Consider the following 25,595-nt stretch of genomic DNA (forward strand, 5'->3'; position numbering starts at 1 on the left):
CTCAGGTATATGCAAAATTATAGTCTGAAAAGTTTTCTTTTTCCTTTGGTCCACAGAGGAATGAAAATTCCCCATCACTGCCGCTCCTTTTCATGTATTCCTGGAGGGTGAAGTGAGGCGTAGATGTACTTCTGTGTTGAGTAGTGGTGCTCCGACGAACGGTTCATTATGGATCTCACAGGAAAGGCCTCCCAGGCCTACCTTAGATTGGCTGTGCAGGGTGGTTTTGTGTCCACTTGCTAGAGTCCAGTGGCGGGCATGTTTCTGACATTCTCCACTTTCCCTTATTGTCATGCCAATCTGAATTTATGAGTTTCTTTTTGGAGGTGTTCCAATCTATTCTTCAAAAGTCTCAACCCACTGAGCAGCTTTTCAAAGATTTGCTAAGTGCTTTGTGCAAAACCAATTAAAATGAATGTTTATTTCTCCCCTGCCCCGTGAAAAGCTGCACTTACCAGGGTTACCCAAAGAAAATGCTTCACCTCCAGATTTCCTGTATGCTACAGTGGGAGGGTTTATAGGTAGAAAATACATGGCCTGTGAACTTCCTGGCTGGGTAATTATCAACGTAAGCTGTAGTTTTGATTCTAATTGATCAAAGCAAACCCGGAAACAGGTTACAACGGAGGGAGCCACAGCTGCAAATGGGCCCTCTTAAAGGTTGTAAAAATAAATTTCACATAGGAAAACTCCTATTCCTTTGTTGCTAAAGGAAAACAGCAAAGATATACAGATACGCTTGAAGTTATTTTCTGTGCTATTAGTTTCACATCATCTTTTACCAGAAAAATCCCAGGCAAGCTGCTTTTCTGCTGTACTGCTTTGGTATGAGGCACTCTCCTCTCTAATTAATTCATTAATCCAGCAAATCTTCATGGAGCCCAAGGACACTTTTAGGTGCCAGAAATCCAGCAGTGAACAATACACAAAAGTCCTGCCCTACAGAGCCTCCATAAATATAAATGTGTGTCTATGTTATGTTTAGCAGGCATGTGTTATGAAAAAATACAGCAAGGTTGGGTGGTGGAAGAGTGTCAGCCACATGGCTGAGGTGGTGCTAGAGTTGATTAGAGCAGGCCTCAGTGAGAAGTGGACATTTGAGCAAAGACTGAAATTCACCAGTCACATTTCAAAAAATGTGAAACTTGAATCTTCTACCTTTAGTTTGTTGGATCAAATATGTCATATTTACTTCTAAATAAACTATGTTCAATTAATACTTCAATTGAATATCTACATAAACTGTATGTATTCAATATAATAATACTTCAATATATAATATTGTATAATTATTCTATGCATATATATATCCTATATAATAAAAGCCCAGCGACCAAATGACAGAACATCTGAAATGACTGGAATGACCGTGGCCCCACCCCTGATTGGGTCCCATCTGGGCTGGCTGGCTGGACCCCACCAGTGCATGTATCCGTGCACCGAGCCTCTAGTTATATATAATTAATTACAATATATAATCCATCCTCTATCTTGTTTCAAAAAGAGTTTGCCGGTGCCATTAAACAAACTTTTATTGAGCTGAACATGGGGAACTGGAGAAGGCATCAGAGCTGCTTGTCCTGTGACATATGTATTAGTTACATTCGCTCATTCTGCTAGGAACCTCCACCTTCGCTGGGAACAAGCTGGCCACATGAGTGCACTGTCTCTTCTGGCTGTCAGGTGGCTTTGTTCTTAGCCTTTGGCCCTTTGCACCTTCATATTGTTTCACTGCAGACACAGAGCCAGCTCTACGTATCTCTCTATTCAGGGGAAAATCCACAACTCTTTCTCTCTCTCTCTTTTTTTTTTTTTTCCAATATGCTTTATTTTGAATATGTTTAGTTTCTTTCCTGTCTGCCACTGAAATTGCAGGTAACTGCAGGGACTAGGTCATCTATAATTCCTTTTTTGGGGGGTGTATGCAAATCTCCCATTGAGTTTGTTAAAACAGACTTTTGGACCTCCCCTTGAGAGTGATTCTGCAGGCCTGGGGTGGAACCTGAGGTTCTGCATGTTTAACAAGCTCCCAGGGGATGCTGGGTGCTTCTGGTCTGTTGTCACACTTTGAGTAGCAGCATTCTGATTATTCCCACTTGGTCCAATGGCCGGAGGCTCTGTGGTCTCAAGGTCATGTTCCAAGTCCGCTGAAGGACTCTCCCTCTGGTGCCTCGCCTCAACTCCCTGCCCAGACACACTGGTCCCTTTCCAGGTCTGCTGAGGGATGCCCCCTTGAGTGCATGGCCTGGACCCATCAGGCTACATTTTCCTTCTGGGCTTGCTGACCGAGCCTTCCCAGCCAACACTGGCCTCGCTCCTTCTGGCCTCACTGGATTCTTCAGTCTCTGCAGACCCTTAGTCCCACTCATTAGCTTTCTCAGTGTTCCTGGAGGAGTTCTTTACCCTGCCTCTATTGCTTCAGGTCTGTAGGAAGAGCTTTATGGCAAAACAGATCAAGAAAGATCTTCTTCCCCCTCTTCTCCCTACCCACCGGCCCCTACCATTACACACACATATTGAAAGAACAACTCACCCAATGGCCTTATCTTTCCAATTGCCTTCTCTAAAAAAATAAAAGAATTATAAACAACTCTACAACTCCAATTTGCTTCATAGGTTGTGAGGAGACGGAACAAAGCAGAATGTTTTATATGAAATAATAGCAATTCACATTCAAGTGTCTGATATCCCCGTAAATCAGGGGCAAAAAAGGAACACGAAAAAGAAAACAAAGACAAACAAATAACAAAGAAACAAAATGAAAGCCACCTTGGCAGGCCTGTTCAGTCTTTCCTGTACTACTTCATGCTAGTCCAATCTCAGCGAATTTGATCTCCTCCCCACCCAAGCGTGCCTCGACTCCTGTACCAAGGAGTATGCCTGTCACTACCTCGCTCTTTCTTCAACAGGTCTTCTCCACACAGGCCTTTCTCCGCTGCAGTGTTCCCCAAGTCTCTCCATCTTGATGTCTTTCCATCTCTTTTCACAGTTGGAAACCTCCATTTTGTTCCTTTCTGGCACTTTTTCATTTCTTTCTATTTCTATTGTTATTTAACTGCGAAAAGTATTTCCTGTAGCAGGAAAAATGCCCCTATGCTTTGTCTGAGCTGGAGTCCTGCTGTTCATTATTTGCCATAAGCTGTGTTGTCGTGTTTAATGTGCACCCTGAGATGTCAATACCATTTTGTATATATGGAGGCCAAAACCCATTTGAGGTAATTTATGAGACCGCCTGTGGTGGGGAACCAAGTCACCTCCTGTGCCTCTCCCTTTGTAGCCTGCCAGCAATTAAATGAGGCTAGCACATTTTGTGTGCATATTATCTTTGGACTTACAATGGAGGAAGGCAGGAAGGAAGGGCTCGTGAGAGACCTTTACTGGAGACTCGCTCTTCCTTATATGGCCTTTCTGAGGTGCAATACTCTGGTCTTCAAGACATTATTTTCGGGCTTTGCGGCTTGAGGGAGATTTAGGCTTCTACTTTATGGCTGGACTGTCAGAATTGTAACTTGCAGCCTGAGTGTGTCTTAAATCATTTGAATGAAAGAATAAGCTAGAATAAACCTAAATAAAAACAATGAGGATAACCAGCAAATCCATGTAATCTGAGGAGGCTTATCATAAATACTAGATGCCTGCCCACTAAAGGTAGAAAGGTGACTTGAGGCTGGGTGGTGACCATGGCTGCATCCGCACTCCTGAGCTTCATTTTGAGCAATGTGTGCTCCATTTGGGTATCAATTCTATGGAATCTGTGCTGGGCAACTCTTCCTTTCTGAATTAGCTGAGACTATGCCTGTCCTGTGACTGCCATGTAAGCCCCACTACTTGTAGGGAGGGGGAGGGCGGTAAAGACAGTATTTCTTGAATATGGTGCTAATTTATTCCGAAAGCAGAGCATGAGGTTATGGGGAGGCCCAGCAACATAAGAATTGTGTATTTAAAACACTGCATTGAAGTAAGCAACATAGAGAGAATGAAAACCTTCTTGTTTTTCCCCTTACATTTATTTGACAACTTAATCTTTCATTTGTATTTATATGGAAGAGAAGGAATCCAATAATATTTTCAGTGCTAGGGCCAATTAAAACCATAATCTGGCCCTAACTGGTTTGGCTCAGTGGACAGAGCATCAGCCTGTGGACTCAAGGGTCCCAGGTTCGATTCCGGTCACATTCCCAGTAGGGAGTGTAAAGGAGGCAGCTGATTGATGCTTCCCTCTCAACAATGTTTCTGACTCTCTATCCTTCTCCCTTCCTCTGTAAAAAAAAAAAAAAATCAATAAAATATATTAAAACAAAACAAACAATCACAATCTGACCCTAGTTAAAGAGTCCTTTGGTGCAAAGTATATTCACCTTTCAAAAAAATTTTTTTTAATCTAATCTTCTGGGAAGGGAGTTCAAAGGTAATAAACAAAATGAGAAACACAGGCATTGGAGTTTTGGGAACTGTGGCCATGCTTAGTCTAAAATGGTCCACTGCTTAATTCCAGCCAGTTGTCATGGAGAAAGGCAAGCTCAATGTTGCCAGATATATTTTTCAAGAGAAGCTGGAAATTTGAATTTTTTAAATGTGAGATTAGTTGATGCATAGCAATTATAAAGCACTGGCAGAGCTAAACAAAGCATTCTGTAAGGTCACCAGGACATATCCCTACTTCCAAGGATTAGGTCATTTTAATTCTACATAGCCTGCTGGATTAGAAGTCTCAAAATATGAATACTCCAGATCATACTTATTCTGACAAGCTCAGGTGACAGTTTCGGTTTGGCTAAAAGGACTCTCTTAAATTCCACCTAATAATTACTTGTTGTGCCAGGCTTTGTGCTAGGCTTGGGAGACACTTAGTGCCACCAAAACACAATCCTGCCTACAAGGAGCTCACAGATTGATAAGGGGGAAAAGTGTGTCAGTCAGTGTGTCCTAGAACAGACAGAGACCTCATCTTTCTGGTGGTGACCCCTTAAGTTAAGTTTGAGGCATTATGTTGTTTTAAGTACAATGGGTTCTATATGGATTTAACCTTAAATGCTTGACAAAAGTCTCAACTATCACAAAATATCCCACACAATGCTATAAAAATCACCTTAGTTTTAGTTTGGACATAGTTTCGTTCATTTGGTATTTTCATGTTCAGCATTTGGCTGTGTAATAAAGAATTTGGCTTCAGTCCAAAGAGAGGTCTGGCCTTTCCTGAAAGGTACCTCTATAGCCTTGGACCAGGGGTGTCTTAGTTTCCATGGTGAGCCCCCTTAGAGTTTAGGCTAATGAGGAGGCTCATGGTGGGCACCTGATATAGGTTATGCGAAGTAGATGACTCAGGGTGGAGCCAGCCATACCAAACAGTCTTAGGAGCTGACGGTGCCAGAACAACCAGCCATGTAATTAGAGGGTTGGGTCTTTGAGCCAAGCGATAGCATTCTAGAAGGTTGAGCTCAACCATCTGGGCGATGATTCCATCAATCATGCTCACACAATAAAACCCCAAACCCTGGACTCAAAAACTTGGGTGAGCATCCCAGGTTGGCCATCCTGAGTGGATCAATGCTGGGATAGTAACACGTCCCTGAGGAAGATGGAAGCTTTACATTCAGAACCCTCCAGACTTGGTCCCATGTTCCTCTTGTTTTGGATGATTCTAATTTGTTCTCATTCACTATAATAAAATTGTAATCCTAAGTATAGCACTTTCCTGAGTCCTGTGAGTTGTTCTAGTGAATTATTGAATCTAGAGAAGGCTGTGGGGACCCCCAAATTTGCAGCTGGTATCTGAACTGAAGGCATCATTCTAGAGATCCTTCCTTCAACTTTGTAGTTTAGAGAATTGAGATCTTACTCTGGAGTTTGGCTAACTGGGTAATGTCACCTTTTTCATTCATGGGGCACTAAAGGGTGATAGAAAAAAGAAAAGATGAAGTCCTGCTTTAAAGGAACTTAAAATCCCACTAATTAAACTAAATGGAAAGCCTATGAACATGTTAGAGAGTGATCAGAAACTAAGTCAGAAAAGTATCCTGGAGAGGCCAAGAGTCTAAATATTTAGAATATGAAGGAACTAGATACTATTTTAAATTCTATATATAGACTAAGATGACTTCTAGGACAGCATGGTGCTTACCAGAGGGGTAGGGAATGAAGGAGACTAGACTTTGTGTAGTGAGCACACAGTGCTATACAGATGGTGTGTTATTAAATTGTATACCTGAAACTTATATGCTGTTATTAACCAATATTATCCCAATCTACACTAATAAAAGAGTAAGATACAAACTGACCATGCCCACCAGCCAATCAGGAGTATGCAAATCAACTCAACAAAGATGGTGGGTTCATTTGCATGTGCAAGTGCTGAGCAGCCGGTAGTATGGTGTTCTGCACCACCCCAGCCGCTCAGGGCTTCTGGGCAGCGTGGGAAGGCAGAAAGACAGCTGCAGGCCAGAGTGAAAAGGCGACTCTGGCGGGAGCGAAGGTGGTACCGGCAGGCAGGGGAAGGAGAAGGCCCATTTTTGCATGAATCTTCGTGCATAAGTAAGTTTAATATAAAAGATGAGTTATAGGGAAGACCAATTTCTCCAGAGACTTCCCAAATTCCCAATATTGTGCAATTGTAGTTGACTCTGTGAACATCTTTTCATGGTAATCTCTTAGTTCAAATTGAGTTGAAACTGCAGCATTGAGCTTGCTTTTGCTTCTGTTTAACCCAGTGTCTTCTCTCCCTTGGGATTTTGATTAAAAACACACATAATTCTGTTGTTCCAGGTCATCTCTTCACATGTATCTTCTGTCATATTGCATGTGTGTTTACTTGTGAACTGCTGCCTAGAGAGACCAGTGGTTGGTCCAAAACAATTAAATAATTAAAATATTCAAGAAAAACTTAAACGATTTTCTAAGAAAGAGTAATGTCCCTTTCTTCATATAATGTGCATTGATGGTATGTAGGCCCAGAAAAACTGACATATTTTAAGAACTTAAATACCAAAAAACACCCCCCAAACCTAATTTTTTTATGTGCGTCCTAAAACATTTCCTTTCAGATGTCATTCACAGTGATAGTTCCTCTGATGTGCGCTCTCTCTCTCTCTCTCTCTCTCTCTCTCTCTCTCTCTCTCTCTCACACACACACACACACACACACACACACACACACACACACACAGAATAGCCCGAAGTGTGAAAATAAAGAAGATTCAACTTACAGGCTGACCAGGCTCATCTCCTCCGAGAATTCTGAAGCCAAATCCAGACTCCATCCTGCGAAGGTGAACATCCAGCTCTTTATAATCTGGACCTGGCATAAAGGAGATCCCGTGAGTACTGAATCCTGCCTCCTTCCCACCCCCTGATGGACTGAACACACCAATGATACAGCAATTTTGTGGATGTGATTAGTGAGAGTGCTGCTAGAGTTAATGGAGAGAATAGAGAATAAAAAAAGTATTGTACCAAAAAGTAGGTATTCCAAAATTAGTCAGTCTGAATTATCAGTGACCAGCCAAGGCAGAAAGAGCATACAACTTTGGGGAAAAAAATGATGCCTTTATAATTTATTTTTCTGACAGCATTCAGATGATCCTTAAGAAGATTGACTGCCACTTTGAGCATGTTTACTCTGACTAGAATGATTATTTTAGAAGTAGGAGAGAACAAATGGCAATATCTTGGAAATACCTAATAAAGTTTACCTAGTAATTTACGAATGTTTATAACTTGATACATTCAGTTTAATGTGTGTGGTGGGAGGGGAGCAGAGGATGGGTTTTAAAATAATGCCTAGCGAAAGTAATTTCTTTTAAAATTGTAGCAATTAGATAATACAGAATTTAAACTTTTCTGTATTGAGGTTTGACTAAATTTTTTATTTTCTGATTGACTCCTTTAGGTTTTTTAAAATTCACCTACTTCTAAGTGGACTCAACCTCCAAATATTTTGAAATGTGGAAGCCATGAGTAGATTCACCATTGACTTCACTAGTGTTTTCAAAGTAAACTACAGGAGGATACTTTTTTGTAGTTAGCTGAAAGAATAGAAATGTACTGAAAAATAAGCTGGGAAACTCTCTCGAATGTCATTTTTTTCAACCCTAGAATAAATAAACTAAAATTACAAGAAATCTTTTGACTATTTAAATGTAATTTATGCTTTTCCCCATCCCCTGGACCTTTGAACCTTCCTCAGGGGAAAAGTCCCTTGACTGAGTTGTACATACATGCTTTCATGGTCACTGCTCAGATGTCAATGGATGAGTAGCAACTTTGGGGAATACTTCAAGCCATCCTTTGCTTAAGAAGTATTTAGTGATCTCCGGGCCTTAATAGTTTAAAGGAGGTATTAGAACTGATAGAAGCAAATATTAAGTTAAATTTTCCTTGCTTAAACAGGATGGTTTTGAAAATTGGGATGAGATTTCAGAGAATCCTTATGGGATAGGAAGCTATGTCTAGACCACTCAGTAGTCATAGTTGAGAAACAGACTCAACGACTAAGAAAAAACTCAAAGAAGACTAAGCGTGAGACATCCCTTATGGATTGTCTAACCATTCATATTTTAAAGATGAGATAACTTAAGAGAATTCAAGTCCTGTTAAGTAGTTAATGAGAGCTGAGTGATAAAAGGTAAAAACAAAACAAAACACAAAAAACCCTTTGGCCTACACTCTACAATTCAGAATTGACTTTTGAACTCAGTTTATCCTGGGATCTATAATACCACATAGGAAGTCACACATTGCAGTGTGTGCTAAGCTTTTGGGACTCTGCAGGCAGGTGGAGCAGCCCTGCACAATCACAGCAGGCACCCGTACTTCTCCCAAGGGAGGAAGAAAGGCCAGAGGAGATAAGAAGATGACAGATTTTGTCAAATCACTGTTCAAACCTTTAAAAGTTGGTTGTGATATGATTGCTCCCAGCAATCTCCTCTTTCAGTTATTTTTAGCTTAGAGGACTCTAGACCATGTATACATAAAAAATTCAAAGAGAGCATGACATATTTTTTGGCACTTAAAATAGCAGAACTAGAATGTATTTAACCAGGACATTCAATCTATTCTCATAAATATTCTCATTTTTGCATCGCTGGTGAGTATTGGAAGTGGGAAATTGTTCCTCGAATAGCTTCAGCACCAAACCACAGAGCATGAGGAATGGTAAGAGTATAAGAGGAATTTATTGTGTGATTCATTTTATTTACTAAATTAAACTTTCCCCATGCAAATGCTGAAATTATGGCAATCCCAGCAATGCAAGGGAGTTGTCTTGTGTCAGAGAATGCTGTGATGCTTGGGGCAACTGGGAAGGTTTTCCTAAATGACTTATTTTTTTTTTAGTAGAAAAATGTACATATTAGGTAGTTGATCTCATTTAACTCTGAAGAACAGATTGAGTGGGGCATCCATCCATCCTCCTCCTCCTCCTATTTTTGGTGCACATTTTGGTGACATTAGCATCTTCTGATTGCTGCTCTGATCACTTTGACTTCAAACATAGGGTGATATGCATCAACCATGTCATCTCCACCCTCTAGTTTTCCAAGCAGAATAGGGCCAGCTCATGGTTCATGAGCAAGCAGAGAGAGGACAAAAGAGGCCCATTAGAAAAGCGTGCCAGCAGATGTGCTTTATTTTCTATTTCTTTGTTAATTTTGAACACAGATTCAGAGCCTGCAGAGCATGGAAACTTTAGAGAAATAGTCAACTGGAAAAAAAAAAGTTTAAATGATAGAGTGTGCCTTAAAGCAGTAGTATTTTTCTTTTCTTAGGGAAAATAAGAACTTTCAGAAAGATAATTTTTCTTTGGTTTATCCCTCTACCCCCAGTTGGAGTCTGGCTTTAGAAAATAACTACAATTACATGCACAAAGCTGGGAGACATTGCTCTTTTTTTTTTTTTTTTTTTTCCTTCTTGTTTTGTTAGTTCTCTTGAAAGTTTATGATGTTTTTGATATTTCCCTTTAGCTACTCTTCTGGCCTGATGTCATGTTTAAAATGATTTTTATCATGCTTCATCTCTCTTAATGTAAGAACTTTACGCAAAGAAATCTAAGGGCCAACTCTTCACTCCATTGGGACAGAATTTAACAACCACCACACCTCCCCTTGGTTGAATTGAAAACCATGGGCCTACAAGGTTGTTAGATGAAGGGTTCTGGTGGGTACCAAGTGGGACCTCAGTCACTTTGGATGTCACTCAACCATGCTCCTATCAGCATCATTTTTTTCCTCTTCTACTTTCTTATTTATTCTCTTTCCATGCTCTCCCTCTCTCTCTCTCTCTCTCTCTCTCTCTCTCTCTCTCTCTCTCTCTCTCTCTCTCTCTCAACCTTTTCCTCAGCTCTTTTTACAGAACTGTCAGGGATACCCTCAAAATAAGGCAGAGGTTGTGAAGAAATGGACTAAAGAGAGACAGAATACTCTTTGGACATTCGTGTTCAATGGCCACGCATGGCCAGTGTTGTTCTGCCTGAGAAGTCAGGATCAGGGTCCTCAGGCATTATAAAATAAAGCAGCTTAAGATACTCATCTAAGACACATGACCACCATGGAAAACTATAGGAATGGAATTTACAAGTCCTGATTTATCCTGGGCTCCCACTGATATTGAAAAAGCAAACACATTTAAAAGTAGCAAATGGTGGCCACATCCAGGTATCAGGACAATTTCCTCATAGTAAAGAAAAGTCGAATCTCAAAGCTGATTCTTATTTCTCACTAAGACTCCAGAAAAGTATCAATGTTACATATACCTTGGTCTAGATTTTGAAAGATATGGCTTTTGCACAATTTTAGGGGAAAGGATGGGTGACTAAACACAACTGATTAATTTTATGAATGATTCAAGCTTCAAAATGCAAAGAACAGCATTTTTTATGGATTAATTTGGCACATGGGATGCTGCTGTAAACATGTCAATTAAATTTTGGTACTTGAATCCCCTTTCGTGTTTTAATTAAAGCATAAGTACCACGAGCTTATTATCAGTTTGGCACAGAGACTGAATTCATTCAATTTTTCCTCCTGGAAAGAGCATTAATTTTTTGGCATTTCTTTGTAAAGAGGTCTAGGGAAGAAAATACGAGGATGGAATCAGGAATCATAGGTGGTTATTATGTTGTCTCTGGCTGCTGGGTTTCCAATGCCCTCCAAATGCAGAACGAGTTAAATAGAAATTAAATAGTTTCTATTGCTCAAGTATAACATTGCCAGATAAGTAGCTAACACATTTTTTCTTAAAAGAATCCCTTCCCTTTACTTTTTCCCTTTATACCTTTAGTAATGTGAATGTGGTGAGATATTTTTCCGCTGTCGTAGAAGCCATCTCCTACTCTATTTAGCTCTCTCCCTCATCCTTCACATAAACTCAGATTTCCCCATCCTAAACACCCCCTACTTACATACCCATTTCTCTCTGGGAAGACTAGTCCTTAATGGATTGTTCAATCCCTCATCTTCACTCTCTCATCTCTGACTTACTCCTGCCAGTCTGGTTTCTGCTTTTTTGGCATTACTGAACTGCTCTCTTTAAGGCCATTGATGACATTCTAATGAGCAAATTGAATGGCCATTTTCTCTTTCCTCATTCTCTGTGCCTCACTTGATATATCTTTTATGACCCTTGATTTCTTTTTAAAAATTTTATGAGTTTATTCGAGTCAGACTGGTGACATGCCAAGAAGCAAGATCTCATATGCTTCCATCTCAATTTTTTAAAAAAATTTCTAAACAAAGAAAGGTCTCCTTCTGGAAATGGCTTTTTCCCTTAGTTTCTGTGATAGTCCATGCCCTCGCTCTCTTGTCGTTGGGTAGAGCTCTCCATTCAAAGATCATGGCCATGGATTCATTGTTTCTCAGGAACATTCTTAGTGATGACAAAATTATCCTTGTCTATCTATAGTACTCTATTGTGTATAGCCTATAGAACTTGCCAAATAAATATTTCTTGAATTTAATTGTTTTAAGATACCAATCTAGCAGACCCCATAAACCAGAGGATTATTCTACTGTGAAGTTATCACTTAGCTTCAAAATTACATTATTTAGGAATTCCTATTACCAATTCTGCCTCTGTACCTAAGCATCTTATGCAACTGAAGTTAATAAAATACCTCATAATTATGATAAATATGTCTGAGTCAAAAATCATGACACAGAACTGGATAAAGGACATTTTATAAATGTGAGCAATACTATAGGAGATTTGTTTATTTTAGATGTAGTCTAAATTTTTCCAAAATATTTTGATAACTTGTGTGGACAATTAACAAAATATTTAGATTGGTTATCTACTTAAAAGCTGTCTTGCATATACTCAATTACACTATAATTCTTCTCTTTTAAGCAACTTGTATCTTTTGAAGTGTAAAAACTGTATTTTGCACATACATCAAGGTAATCTGAACTATTAGGTGGTCCTTCCCTTTCTTCTTTTGTTTTTAAATAAAGTACTTTCAGAAGCTGATATTTTTAAAGAAATGTGCTGCTGTGGCTAGCAAGCTGAGATTTAGAATCTCGAATTAAGACCTGATTTCATTTTGCAACTGTAATTACTAGGTCTCATTTTCCCTCTAGGCATAAGATATTCTTAAAAATGATAAAGCTTTTCCCGTCAGCATATAAGAATAATCATGCTATAAAAATTTTCAGACCAAGATAAGCAAATATTTGAGGACATTATTTGAGGACAAAATGCTATATTTTCTACATATCCAAAAAAAAAAAATGACATGGAAACTTACAGAATGAAATGATCTCAAGCACATACATTCTCCAGGGGGGTGTTAGAACATGCTGAGATGGGTAATGAGCTGTCATCATGGAAACACTCTAGAGATGTGTGCTATGAGCCTACAGACCTGAAATAGTACTATTACTATAACACTCTTTTCTGAAATTGTTTCAGTGTTCTGCCTTTCAATCCAGTGCTCTAATCAGCTGTTCAAAGCATTTTCTAGGAATAAAAAAATCGGAATCTTCCTTTCCTTCCTTCATTTCCACAATAACATCAAATATTTTAGCCCAATCCAAATTGTGAAGTATTTTCAGAATGGTTAGGTCAAAATTCTTTTCCTTTTAAGTAAATTAATTATTATTAACAGCTCTTATATTTGAAATTATAATATTCTAGTCTAACTTAAAAACTATTGAAATGTAGCATTTTATAATTGGAATGGTTAAAAATTAAATTTATATAGATATTTAATTGAGGTGAAAATAATTTCATTCTATGTTAGCAAAATTTTTAATAAGTTCTTTGAAAATGTCTAAATTGTAAATCTCTTTACATACTCTAGCTTCTTATTTATATGTATTTAGACCAGGGATGTCCACTATAAATAAAATGTAGTCAACCTAAGTAATTAAAAAATTTCTAGTTGCCACATTTTAAAAAGCAAAAACAAAACAGGTACAATAAAATTTAATAATATATTTTAAACCTAATATAGTCAAAATATTATTTAAGCCTTAATCAATATAAAATAATGTGATATTATACATTTCTGTATTTTCTTTTGTACTGTATTTGAAATCTGGTGTAGATTTGACTCACATTTTATTAGCATATCCAAACTCAGAGTAGACACATTTCAAGTCCCAATAGCCACACGTGGCTAGAAGCTACGGCATGGATCTAGTTAGTCTGGTGTCCTTCCTTGTCACCTGCTTTTTAATCTTGTCCTTAACTAAAGCATTTTATGAAAAAAATGAATAAATATGACTGTTTTCTTTCTTTTTTTTTTATCCTTGTCAGTCATTTAGGCTCATCTTGATGAGACTTACTTTCTATCTTAAATACATGCTTTTGTAGGTGGATAAAATTAGCACAGTGATTACACACTAATTAAGAGATACTACTCAAAAGAATGATTTGTTATACAAAATGGAAGACGTCATTCACAGGACTGTGAGAGCTGGAGGATACTTACCAGAGGAATCTATTCGAAAACTGGTCCTTGGTGGCACTTGTTCTGGATGGGAAAATGGGGAATTAAAATTGAAACTCATTTATGGCATTTTAAAATTCATCTTTACTTTCTTTTTGTTGATATTATATCTCATCCCCAATTTGTGCTCATGTTTAATGATTATTTTTTCTCTCTAAAATCTATGGAAATTAGTGGACAGACTTACTGTTTTATGTATATGAACATGTCTATAAATGTATTTATTTTACATGCATGTAAAATAGAAAAACCTGAATTCCTTTAGATCAGAATGGAAAAAAGATGACCATTTCCAAATAATAACCTTTGATTCTCATTATATGAATGCTTATTTGAAAGCAAAGTCAATCCAGAATCCAAAATATACACAACAAATACAGGTGTTTTAAAATCATGTTATGATACTGTGACATCAACTATGTATTATAATTAAACGTGGAAAATTCAAACAACCATTCTGATGATTTCTATATACCGGTCCAAATATTTTGATATTTACTCTGGATACTTGAACTTATGTATCAGTAATTGAGTTAAATTGGTTCATTTTAGCAATAGAGATCGCTCATGGGAATTATGATATCTATGCTACATATAAATTCATGAACGGGAATATAAAATACTAGAACACACTCTGAAGTATATACACACACATATATGAAGCACTAACATGATGTCATTAAATTTAAAACATTAAAATAAGACCAAATTCTGACTACTTACTAATTAAACTTTGTTTCAAATAGAGTTCTACACTATTCAACAATGAAAACAAAAAGAGAAGCCTCTTGCGGGCGCTGAGGGGGTTGGAGGCCTTCCGTGTTTGACGTTTTTCCCGCTGGACCCTGCACAGCTAATCTCAGGCAGGAGGATCACACCTGCCAGGCAATCTGTGTTTTCACAGCAAAGGCAAATTAGTTGTCTAGCAGAATTGTTATTTTCTTTTAAACCTCCATGTGTAGTGTGACTGCTTAGGATTATAAATTGAGAAATGCACTTTCATCAGAAGGAGAGAGCGGTATTGGGAGACTGCTACCACTAAACACTTCCATTAGTTGTAAGCCTGACATTTTATATTATCATAATCTCACTAGGACCTACTTGTCATCCAGCAATTACACTCAGTTTACTTCAGCCCTGATGGTCTCATATTTATTCATGAAAGTCCTTTCAGTTACATTGTCAGCTTGTGCTCCCAACAAGATGCTTTGACATACCAAATAACTTTCAATCAAGGACTGATTTTAGAGTTTACTTCACTCATTACTACCCCCCTCCCATTATCTTCTGTCTGATTCCTGGAGCATTAAGGTTTGAACAATGAATGAAATAAATTTATAAGCTACTGGATTGGATCTACTCTTTAAAATACATGTGAAAAATGTGTCCACAACCTAACTTTTATTTCACTATTTATTATTTAACTAATCTCATAGTAACTTTCTTTATTAAAAGGAACCTGTTAGAAATATAAATATTACCATAGTTATTTGCAAAACTACCTGAAAATATTATCTGTGAAATTAGATTTCCAAATTAAAATTACATATTAGATATTAAAAATGGCAAAGACATCTTAGCTGAATTTACTGATCTTCTTTGTCAATATATTATAACTATAAAGTGATACATAATGTGATATATTAGAAACTCTAGCTGAAAGGCAAATTTATTACACAGATCAAACCATAATATAAATTATATTAAAAATAGCAATAACAATTTTTCCATGGAACAAAGGTATATGAAATTAATCTTCATAGTACAGTTGAGAACATTTTAAAATGATATTATTAATTTTTTCCTAGTTTATTTATATTCTCATACTAAAGTGACTGGTAAAAGTGTCTTATCATTTGCAGGTCATCTTATTTTAATATTTCAATAGCACTCCAGAGAACATTTGTGGGTGGTACTTTAAGGCCATTGGACACCAGCAATGTCCGGGCGGATGAGGTAGGCTTTTTGTAGCAGTGTTTAGACCTGAGGATGTCCTCTAGGAAGGTCAGGTAGCCTTCTATAATTACTTACTAGCTGCCTGCAGCTGTAGCATCCATAAATTTATCCAAATCTTTCCAAACCTACAGATATGTCCAATGTGACCATATTAGGTATTTAATTACAAAAGCAAAGGAGACTGGAGACAGGTAGGCTCAAGCAGAAGTGCTTGCACAGGATTTGGAGCTCCGGTTGTGAGCACTATGCATCATGTGCCTTTCTACCTGGTGTCATGTGGTTGTCCCCATCAGTTTCCGCTTAGTGTTTCCAGTGCTGTGCTGTTGTGGATAGTTATTTTTATACTGCCTCCTCTCCCCAGGTGGTTCTGCTGTTAGTATGGGAGACAATGCAAACTGCAACCCTGGCTCAGTAATAACAAAGAAAGAGCTGCAGAGAAATTGATAGTTTTGAAATTCAACCACCCATTTGTGATTAGCCATGAATTATATGAGCATTATAATACCGAACAATGAAAGAATTCCACAATGAACAATGAACAACAAAAGAGCAGAATAAAAACCATAGATGTGAAAAGCACAATTGTCCATTTTTGATCGGCTACAGTTTATAATTTCATGTCAAGTATACCGCTAAAATACAGTTTGCTCCTCCATTATGCTCTTTAATGGCCTGTGGTTACTTTTTTGGTGTGAGCCTTACTGCCTATTATGGGGTAATGCTTCCTAATTTATGGAAAGAAAAAGTGATTATGTGAGCTCCTTTTGAAGAAATTCCAGAGGCATTTCTATTTCAAAGAGGTCAGGCCATAGGCTCATTATACCATATGGATCCCTGACATTTTTATAATCTCACATCTGAATGATGTCTTACTGCAAAGGAGTATGGACATATTGTACCTCATAAATTGTTTATTGATAATAACTAAGGTTCCATGTGAAGAGAAAAAAGTTTGGAAAACTTCAGTCTTAGTTCAAGTTGGGTTCATGCCAAGGTGCAGATCCATGAGGGGAGAGTTTCAGGGAAGAGGGATTGATCTTTGCCTCCTTCTGTTTTCATCTGTCTGCTCCAGCTTCTGAGCCGACAGTGAGGAGCAGGATACTCAATAAATGGGCCTCATGACCTGAGGATGAGACAAACCTTGGGAATAAGTCTGTCTTAAAGAAAACGGAAGCAACAGGACAAGGTCCTCATATCTAAATCACCTTCACTGGCATGATCAAAACTTTATTTTGTAAGATTACAAAGTCATTTTCTTTGGGAAGTGCTCTGTGTTCATTTGCTTGGCAATAAAGAGAGGAGTCATGATAGACATTTATCTGCACTTACATAGGTAAAATTTTTCCTAGGGGTCAGGAAGACAGACAAAATTAATGCCCATTTGGTCCTGTGACGATTGTGATGTTGAATCTGACTTATTCTCTGTGATAAAAATGAGAAGTCCATGACATAGTACTTGAATGCATAAAGCATTGCTCCCTATTTCTTCTATGTAGTTTGCCATGCTCTGTATTTGTACACATGTACAATTTTCTGCATGTGGGGGGAATTGCCTGGGAGTTTGGCTACTAAGACAAGTCGCCACATAGTCTTTTACTTCAAATTAGGGGTAACACACGTATGGGCAAAAATTCAGTCCACCAAATAAAGTAACTTGAAATAAATTATTTATCAGAGTAGGTATTAAAATTTTTATTCGTGGTCCGTACACTTAGATATAGGCTTTTCTTGGACAATAATGATGTCTATTTTTTTAATATCGATAGATGATGTAGTAAAAGGAAGCCATAGAATTTATCATTCAAATAAGAACCACCTGGTGAGTGAAAGGAGAACTATTAATAATTATGCCAGGACCACACAGGGCAGGACTGTTCTAAACAAACTGGAATACATACTAGTCACTGTAGGTAGTCTCATGGGTGAGCAGGACATTATAAAATGTTTATCATATCAGAAACACGTGGTTGAAGCGATCGATGATGCAATCATAGAGAGAAAGAATGGCAGGAGGAGGAGAGCCGTGAGGTCTTCCAGGTTAGCAATGGTGTAAATAGTCCAAGATTCAGAATGTTAGCACACAAACCAAGAAAATACAAGCCCTTCCTCTTGTGATTGCAGAGAAAATTAAACTCCTTCCTTCATGAGATCATGGGGAAAGGACAGAGGAGGTGGAAGTATAAAATAGCATGGCTTATGGCGTTAACTCAGCGGGGACTAGTTTCCTTTGCTTTCAGTTTTTAAAAATGCCAGTAATGGGGACAGCAAGAAGTCAATTATCAAGAGAGGCTAAAGCCAGGAAAAAGTGACATTTATCTAAAAGTCTTGAGTAGAGAAGGGGTTGCCAAGACTTTTGCTTCTTTTTAGAAATTGCTGGTAATGCCAGAGGGTCAATGCTTAAATAATTAACACAAAATTACAGAAACCTCATTGGTCAAAACTTCTTTTAGGATTTTTTTTTTTTTTGGAGGGGGTATAATTCTTTTATATGTATAAGCTTATATGGAATGACGTTAGTAAAAAAAAAATTCTTTTTACACAGACTTCTTCAATAAAGACTGACTAGATTTTTGATAACTAAAAGGTATTTAATATGAGACATTCTTTGGATTAAATATCAATTTTGCACACGGAATGAGATATTATTGGTCTAATTATCTAATTGTATTGAAACTATTGTCTATATTTACTACACGATTTCGCACGTTAAAATAGGGGTATTATTTGCCGTGTTGTGTAATGCAGCCCTTTCAGAAATTGTTTTCCTATGATTTTCTTTGTTTCCCAATTTCACTGTCTGCGCAGAGATGCCTTCTCATGGTTTTCCTTTTGTGGGGTGCCCAGCAGAGTTCTAGATACATGCTGAGTGTTTCATGCACTCTTGCTGATTGATGTGGAGCCTGAGGTGCCACTCTGTCTGATGCTCTTCCAGGTGGGAGACTCTTCCTTCTGTCTTCAGTCCCACCTCCTCATCAGAAGCTCTCATGAAGATGGGAAGTGTTTGATGCTCTCTTCTATAAGCGTGGACCTGTCATGTCCTGTTTCATGGGATACCAGTATCCTACGGTTTGAAATTACTACATTTCCCTCCCTAGGAAAACATTTCTTTTATTAAGATGTCCTGTGCCTGCACATTAAAATGTCAGCATAATCTAATTATGAGCCAAATGAGGCACAGCAGCATCTACATCACTTGATAAATTTCCATCATTTGCAGGGGACGGGTGACTTGAATCCAAACACTTCTTGACAGCCGAGATACAACAGACGTGCTGTAGCTCCGTACCGCAGAGGCTCGTGGGTGGAGGTGCCTCCTTTTATTCAGTTACTGCAATGTGAACACAGTTTTGAATGTGAACTCCGAAAATCTCTGAGCGTTTGATCTGGTTGCAGAGGAGGATACCACGAGATCAAGACAGGCCAGGGAAAATGTCAAAGGACTTGGGTTAGGTAGCGTTGATCAGGACTCCTTTCCATTCGTTCCCTGGTCCCGCTGATTTTTCACTCAGAAAAAAAAAGTCCAGGGAACACAAAAATAAACAGGCCCATCTCTAAATAGTATGCATGTGATTCAAAGGAATAAGAAGAGGAGTGGTTCCCAGTCAATATTTTGAATATGGGCCTTTTGTTTGAATGCATACATTTCATGATTCATAGGAAAACTATTTGAGGACGATGAGAAGTAGACTGAGGTTTCCCTATTCATTAAACATTTTTCGGGGGTATTGTTCTAAACCACATGTGTCAAACACAAGGCCCGCGGACCAAATCCAGTCCGCCAGGCCTTGCAATGTGGCCCGCACCACGCTGTCATCACTGCACTCAGCTGTCAGTTTATGACATTGTCAGTTTATGACTGTTCAGTAAACCATTCGGCCCGCGATTTAGGCTGGATTTTAGATTTTGGCCCTTCTCTGATTGAGTTCGACACCCCTATTCTAAACATTTAAATGAGAGAATGAAACGTTTTCAGAGTTGGCAACCAGAAGTGAATGGGGGCCAAAGGGCTGGTTTGCTCTTTCAAGACATTAGCATGTCCACAAGCAGAGTAGACAGGTCAGCTATCCGGAGACTAGAGGAAATTTTTGTTTTTGCTTTTGTTTTTGCTTCCTTTTTCTCCAGGGTAAAGCTTTCTAACCTTGACATGGGTTCTGTGTTTCATTCACACTCCATTTAGTGTTATGAAATAACATGATAGAAAAGGATGGGAAACAAAATGAGCTCGCCCTCTTTTGACTGCCTAAGAATTGTGACCCTGAAAATATTGCTGTAACCTCGGAAACATTAGAGAGAGTTGGTGATAACAAGAAGTAGGGGGGAGAGGGGGCACGTGAGCACAGTGGCAGCAGCAGTGACATAGGAAGGGCACGGATGGGGGCAGAGGGCACGAGGTGGGGAATTAGGATGTTCGTTGTTCCTAGGGCTGTGGAGCCATGGGGATAAAGTGCTCCCACAGGAAGACTGGAAAAGAAAGGGCAGGTGAAGGCAGACTGATTTGCTTGGTTTATTACAGGTGAGGAGCAGAAAGGCAATGAACAGAAACAGCATTGCAGCGGCTAGATAAAGAAATCGGAATTCTTTCTGGGTTGAAAAGAAGGTCATGACAATTTCAGCTTGGAAAACAAGGGACACAACAGTATTAGGGCACCATAAAAAGAAGGGGAAATAAACACCAACATTGCTTTTGCCCTGGATAATAAAGCCTTGCATTGGTTTGGAAGCTGCGAAAGGATGGAAGCAGCTGACTAATGAAGGGACAAAAACAGGCAGAAGCATTTCTGAATGTTTCCTAAATGTAATAAAAAAACGAAACAGCCCTGGCCCTTGTGGCTCAGTTGGTTGGAGCATCATGTTGTGCACCAAAAGGTCACAGGTTCAATTCCTGGTCAGGGCACATACCGAGGTTGAGGTTTCCATCTCCAGTTGGGTGTGTACAGTTGGCAACCGATTGATGTTTCTCTCTTATATCTATGTTTCCCCCCCTCCCCTTTCTTGCCCCCCCCCCCTCTCAAATTAAAGCACTAAACAAACCACGGGTTCAGAGTGAGATTTTAATCCTGCAATTCGTTTCTACCTCTCCTATTAGAACTTCTGCTGTCTTCATCCCCATTTCTTTATACCCATTCTTATTTCCCCAAACTTGTGAGAGCAGGGCATATTACTCATTTTTTATATCTCCCCACAGTGCCGAGAGTAAAGTATTCCATGAATACTTGGTTACTGAAGCATAAAAGGTACTAAGAACTGTCCTGAAATCATTTCAATTTTTTTTTCCAGTTTAATGAACATTAATACTCTGAAATTATACATTGTACTATCTAGCTATAAGTGACTATTTTATTCTTACTCTATCACAGCCAAGTCATTCTAACTGTACAATCTTTCAAAGGTATTTCAGTTGTTTATCCAAAAGAGGGAGGATAAAATACGAATAAAGAGCCCATTATTTAAAAAATTCGACGAAAATAATTGCTCAGTGGCCTGCGGTCCTATTTTACCCACCAACATTACTTTTACAAAGAGTTGAAGAGGATAGGAAGAAGGTACTATGTTTACTCCCCTCCCTACCAGCTGGGTGCATAATTCTAGGCCCCTGTGCTCATCAAAGAGCTAGCAGACTTGAGCTCCTCTGAGATCACACACAATTTAAAACTTGCTATTCATGCTTCAGTGAGAAAGTTGGAAAGGAAGACACTGGCAGAATAGCGAATCAAAGGAAATCAGTGGACTGTAAATGGGAGCACCAGGGACCAAACCCATTTCACTACGCTAGGCTTCCCAATCCATTTACTCATGTTATGCTGTGTATTTCCCTCACAGATTGTACATTCATGCCCTTCAGATTCCTGTCCTCTAACATTTGCCAGAGATGACCTGTTAGATGGTGGAAAGAGGACACAATGAGTGCACATGCAATATTAAAAACTTTTGTTGTCTAATATTTATAAAGTGCAATGAAATAATTTTGAAGGACCTTCAAATAGGATGTCAAGTGCACACACGTAATTTGTTTTATGGCTGAACTTTCAAATGGGCTCCTCTGCATTAAATGAGAAGCAGAAGCCTGTGGTAGAAATAATTGGCACCTGGCTCTGGGCTGCTTTTGAAACCAGTCCTTTCATGTCTGTGAGATGGAAGGGTTTGACTAGCATTTACTCCCAGCCCCAAATTCTTCAGTGCCTGCATTCTAGGCTCTGAAAAAAAAAAAAAATCTAAATTTCAGACTCAAGATCAGATTAAACAGAAAAATCCCACGCATTTCTTATTATTTGGTCAAAACAAAACTAGCAACCTCTTCTGCCCCCTTCCCCATCTCAAATACATTGCTGCTGATTTTCCTCAGTGGCAATGGTAAGTAAACTTTAACCAAAAGCTGTAAGTTTTTTCTAGAGTGGACAGCCTTTTTTTTTTTTTTTTTTTTTTTTTTTTTTTAAGAAATGTTTAGATCATCTGGCCCTACTTTTGAGACACTATTTGAATTTCAGAACATAAAACCACACCAGATCATTTTAGCTTCAATATAACTCCTGGTGGGGCTTCAGCTAATATTCATGTAACCCTTGTTTTAGGTGGCTTTCACTTACGCCTACTTTCATAAATGGCTCTAGATTTCTCGTAGAGCTCATAGGGGTCAGGCTTCCTTGGGTCAAAGGCCTCTGTGGAGTCAGGAAAGGAGCTCCTGTGAAGAGCGGGCGGGAAGGGCAGGCTCTGCGGTATGGCCGGAGCAGATAAACTCGTCTGAGGACTGCCTTGATTCTCCCATCGGTCCATGATCTGGAAAGTGAAAAAGAACAGAGAGAATAATGGACATATTCTTTCTTGCTGTTTCCTTTGTTATGTATGATAATCCTCACCTTTAAGTTAGACTTTTTTGCCCTGTGGACTTTCCTTTTTCTTTTTCTTTTTAAATTTCTTTATTGATTAAGGTATTACATATGTGTCTCCCTGTGGACTTTTCTTCCATAAAACATTTTAAATCTTTGGTGCAAGTGCCTTGAGAGAACAGATTCTATGTCTATACAATAAAGTACCAGTTATAAAAATATGAATGGTGCCTGAATTTTGAATGCAAACGTATATAACCTTGTCACCTGTAGGCTGGTAATTTTCAGCAAATCACTTAATCTCTCTGAGTCTGTTCCCACCCCCTCCTATAAAATAAAAATAATATATATCTCAAGATAATTTACATGCAAGTACTTAAAAGTATATGGAATTGTTCCTTTTCTAACATGGTCCTAATGCATGACACTATTTTTACTGAAACAGAAAAAGATAAAGTAGTCTGCACATGTTCATTTGACAGCTATACATATACAAACAATCTCCCATTTTTAAACATTCAAAGTTTATAAGTAATAATACAACCATCTGGGATTTATGAATTGTTCAAAGTCTTCTATGAAGCCTCATTGACTGTTAACCTGCTGGTTTCTTCCCCCAAATATGGCTACAGTTACTACCACTACAATTTATTAAAGGTCTATGGGACATTTGCCAGTTTCCAATATTCTTTCACATACAGTAACTTCTTTAATCCTCACCACAACCTTGTGAGGCAGATAAAGCAGGGGCTAACCGCCTTTTATCAAGGAAAAAGCCAGGTTCACTGAGATCGCCTATTGGCACAACCAATTTCACCTTCATTCAATGATCAACTGATTCCTCATTCAAAATTACCTTCTACTTTCCTGCTTTGTATAAAAAATAGATTAGGTTACTCTCTTGCCTAAAATTCTGCATTAGGTCAGCATGGTCCTCAGGAGGAAGGCCAAACTCCCTAATGGGGAGTTAGTGGCTCACTATGACCAAGATTCTGCTATTTTTCTTGTATCTGCTGATGGTCTCTCCTCTCATTTCTGAGGATCTTTCTGTCCCTTACTGACAGCCCTGCTTTTGTTTTCATGCTGGTTATATTTTGGTGAGGGCTTTGATGCCAGCTCTCACCTATCAAGGATAAATATTTTAAAGATGTGAGATTCCATGTACTGTACAGGTCACTGTGTAGCACAAAGGTCCCTGTGACTTGCTCACCTAACTTAGACTGTGGCAGAGGCCAAGTGAACCAGCAAATTAGGAAAGAAATGGGTTACCAAAACTCCTTTCAATAAATATGATTGGTAAAATTGGTGCTACGATCTAAATGTTTGTGTCTCCCCAAAATTCATATGCTGAAATGCTAACACCCAAGGTGATGATGGCTTTGGGGAGTGATTAGTTCATGATGATGGAGCCCTCTTGAATGGGATTATTGTCCTTATAAAGGAAACCCCAGAGAACTCCCTCGTCCCTTCTGCCAGGGAAAGTGACAGAAAAAGATGGCCATCTAGGAAGTGAGCTCTCACCAGACCCTGAATCTGCAGGTGCCTTGATCTTGGATTTCCCAGTCTCCAGAGCCAAGAAAGAAATTTCTGTTGTATGTAAGCCACCCAGTCTATGGTATTTTGTTGTAACAGTCTGAGGGCACTAAGACAAGTGGTTTCATTTTCATTTGTTTTCTATATGTGCCACCGACAAAGATTTCATTTGAACAGAGTTTCTGTAGCTAACAAAGATGTAAAACCCTTAGTCGAGTTCAATTCCCTAATTTCAAGAATAATATCTAGAACTGCAGAGAGGTCTAGTGACTGTCAATGACAGACCATGGGTCAAAACCTTATATGACTGAATGCTTTTTTACATAATACATTGAGAAGAATACTTGATAAATTTGCTAAGAGTTTTAGCTAATTATCTCCCTTTCCCCCCATTTAGTAAAAATATTTAAGTCCAAACTTCATAATTCATTTGATAGCAAAATTCATCGAGGATGCTCTTCTGGGTTCCTTTGGTCATCCATTGAGGTTATCTTTGCTATAATGGGAAGACCTACATTTGTGGTTAAAGACATATTCTTTTTTATTTTTCACTTGGACCTTAGGCACCACATGGATGCATTCTGGCTGTGACTTCCCCCCTTCTGTCCCCAAATATAAAATACTAAACTCTAAAAGGTAAGTAGATTAGAAACATGGTCTGAGAAGCAGTAGCATCACACTTGTCATCATAGAGATGTTGTAACTCTCTAGCTCTTTCTCCCATCTTTCAGTTAGGGCTTTTTGATACCTACAGAAATTTTGCTGGTATATGTATTGTTCATGTTCAGTCAATGCAGCAAACATGCTTTTTGGGTGAAATATTAGCATTTGTAAAATAATTCTTAAAACTATAGAACAAATAATGCTTTGGGCACTGTTTGGGAAAGATTCTGTGGCAGATTGACAAATTCTACAATTTCGTTAGCACAGAGATGGGAAATTAGTCAAGAGTCCAGTTGTAAAGCATTCACAACATCTTGCCGTGACATTCATCAACCCTCAAGTCACTCAGCCAGGGTTCTTAAAAGACTGTAGAGCAGAAAATCACCATGCCCATGAAATGATAGAAACAGCAGACTTGCAGTCCTACAGCCCAACCCCCAAATTGAGTTACTGGTTGCCTGCCACACAGAAGGTCACCCCTGCTCACTGCAGCTGTGGTGCTGAGCTGACAGTATCTTTTGAAGGGTGCTCTCTGCTGACTTCTCCCTGCTTTCTTAGACAACCTGGTCTCTGAACTTATGCTTTCCAGCTGGGACTCTTTGTGCTCACTGTTCCTCTCAACCTTCATGAGCCTAGATTCTCATCCTGTCCTCTTGCCTAGGTCCCGGCCTCACTTGCTC

The 25,595-nt window shown here is 38.7% G+C and overlaps 1 protein-coding gene across 8 annotated transcripts in view; it reads right to left on the reverse strand.

Moving 5' to 3' along the window:
• Positions 1-25,595, reverse strand: part of MAGI2 (membrane associated guanylate kinase, WW and PDZ domain containing 2) — a 1,098,541-nt gene that overhangs the window by 124,441 nt on the left and 948,505 nt on the right. For 7 of the 8 annotated variants that reach the window (XM_084897036.1, XM_084897034.1, XM_084897037.1 and 4 more), the window contains 3 exons: positions 22,480-22,669; positions 13,922-13,963; positions 7,203-7,294 (listed from right to left, as the gene is read on the reverse strand). In XM_084897036.1, the coding sequence (XP_084753162.1) occupies positions 7,203-7,294; positions 13,922-13,963; positions 22,480-22,669 (324 nt within the window). The remainder of the gene's footprint in view (positions 1-7,202; positions 7,295-13,921; positions 13,964-22,479; positions 22,670-25,595) is intronic. The other variant, XM_084897035.1, reaches the window with a different exon arrangement.

Source organism: Pipistrellus hanaki (assembly GCF_964339955.1).
Source record: "Pipistrellus hanaki genome assembly, chromosome: 10".
NCBI lineage: Eukaryota > Metazoa > Chordata > Mammalia > Chiroptera > Vespertilionidae > Pipistrellus > Pipistrellus hanaki.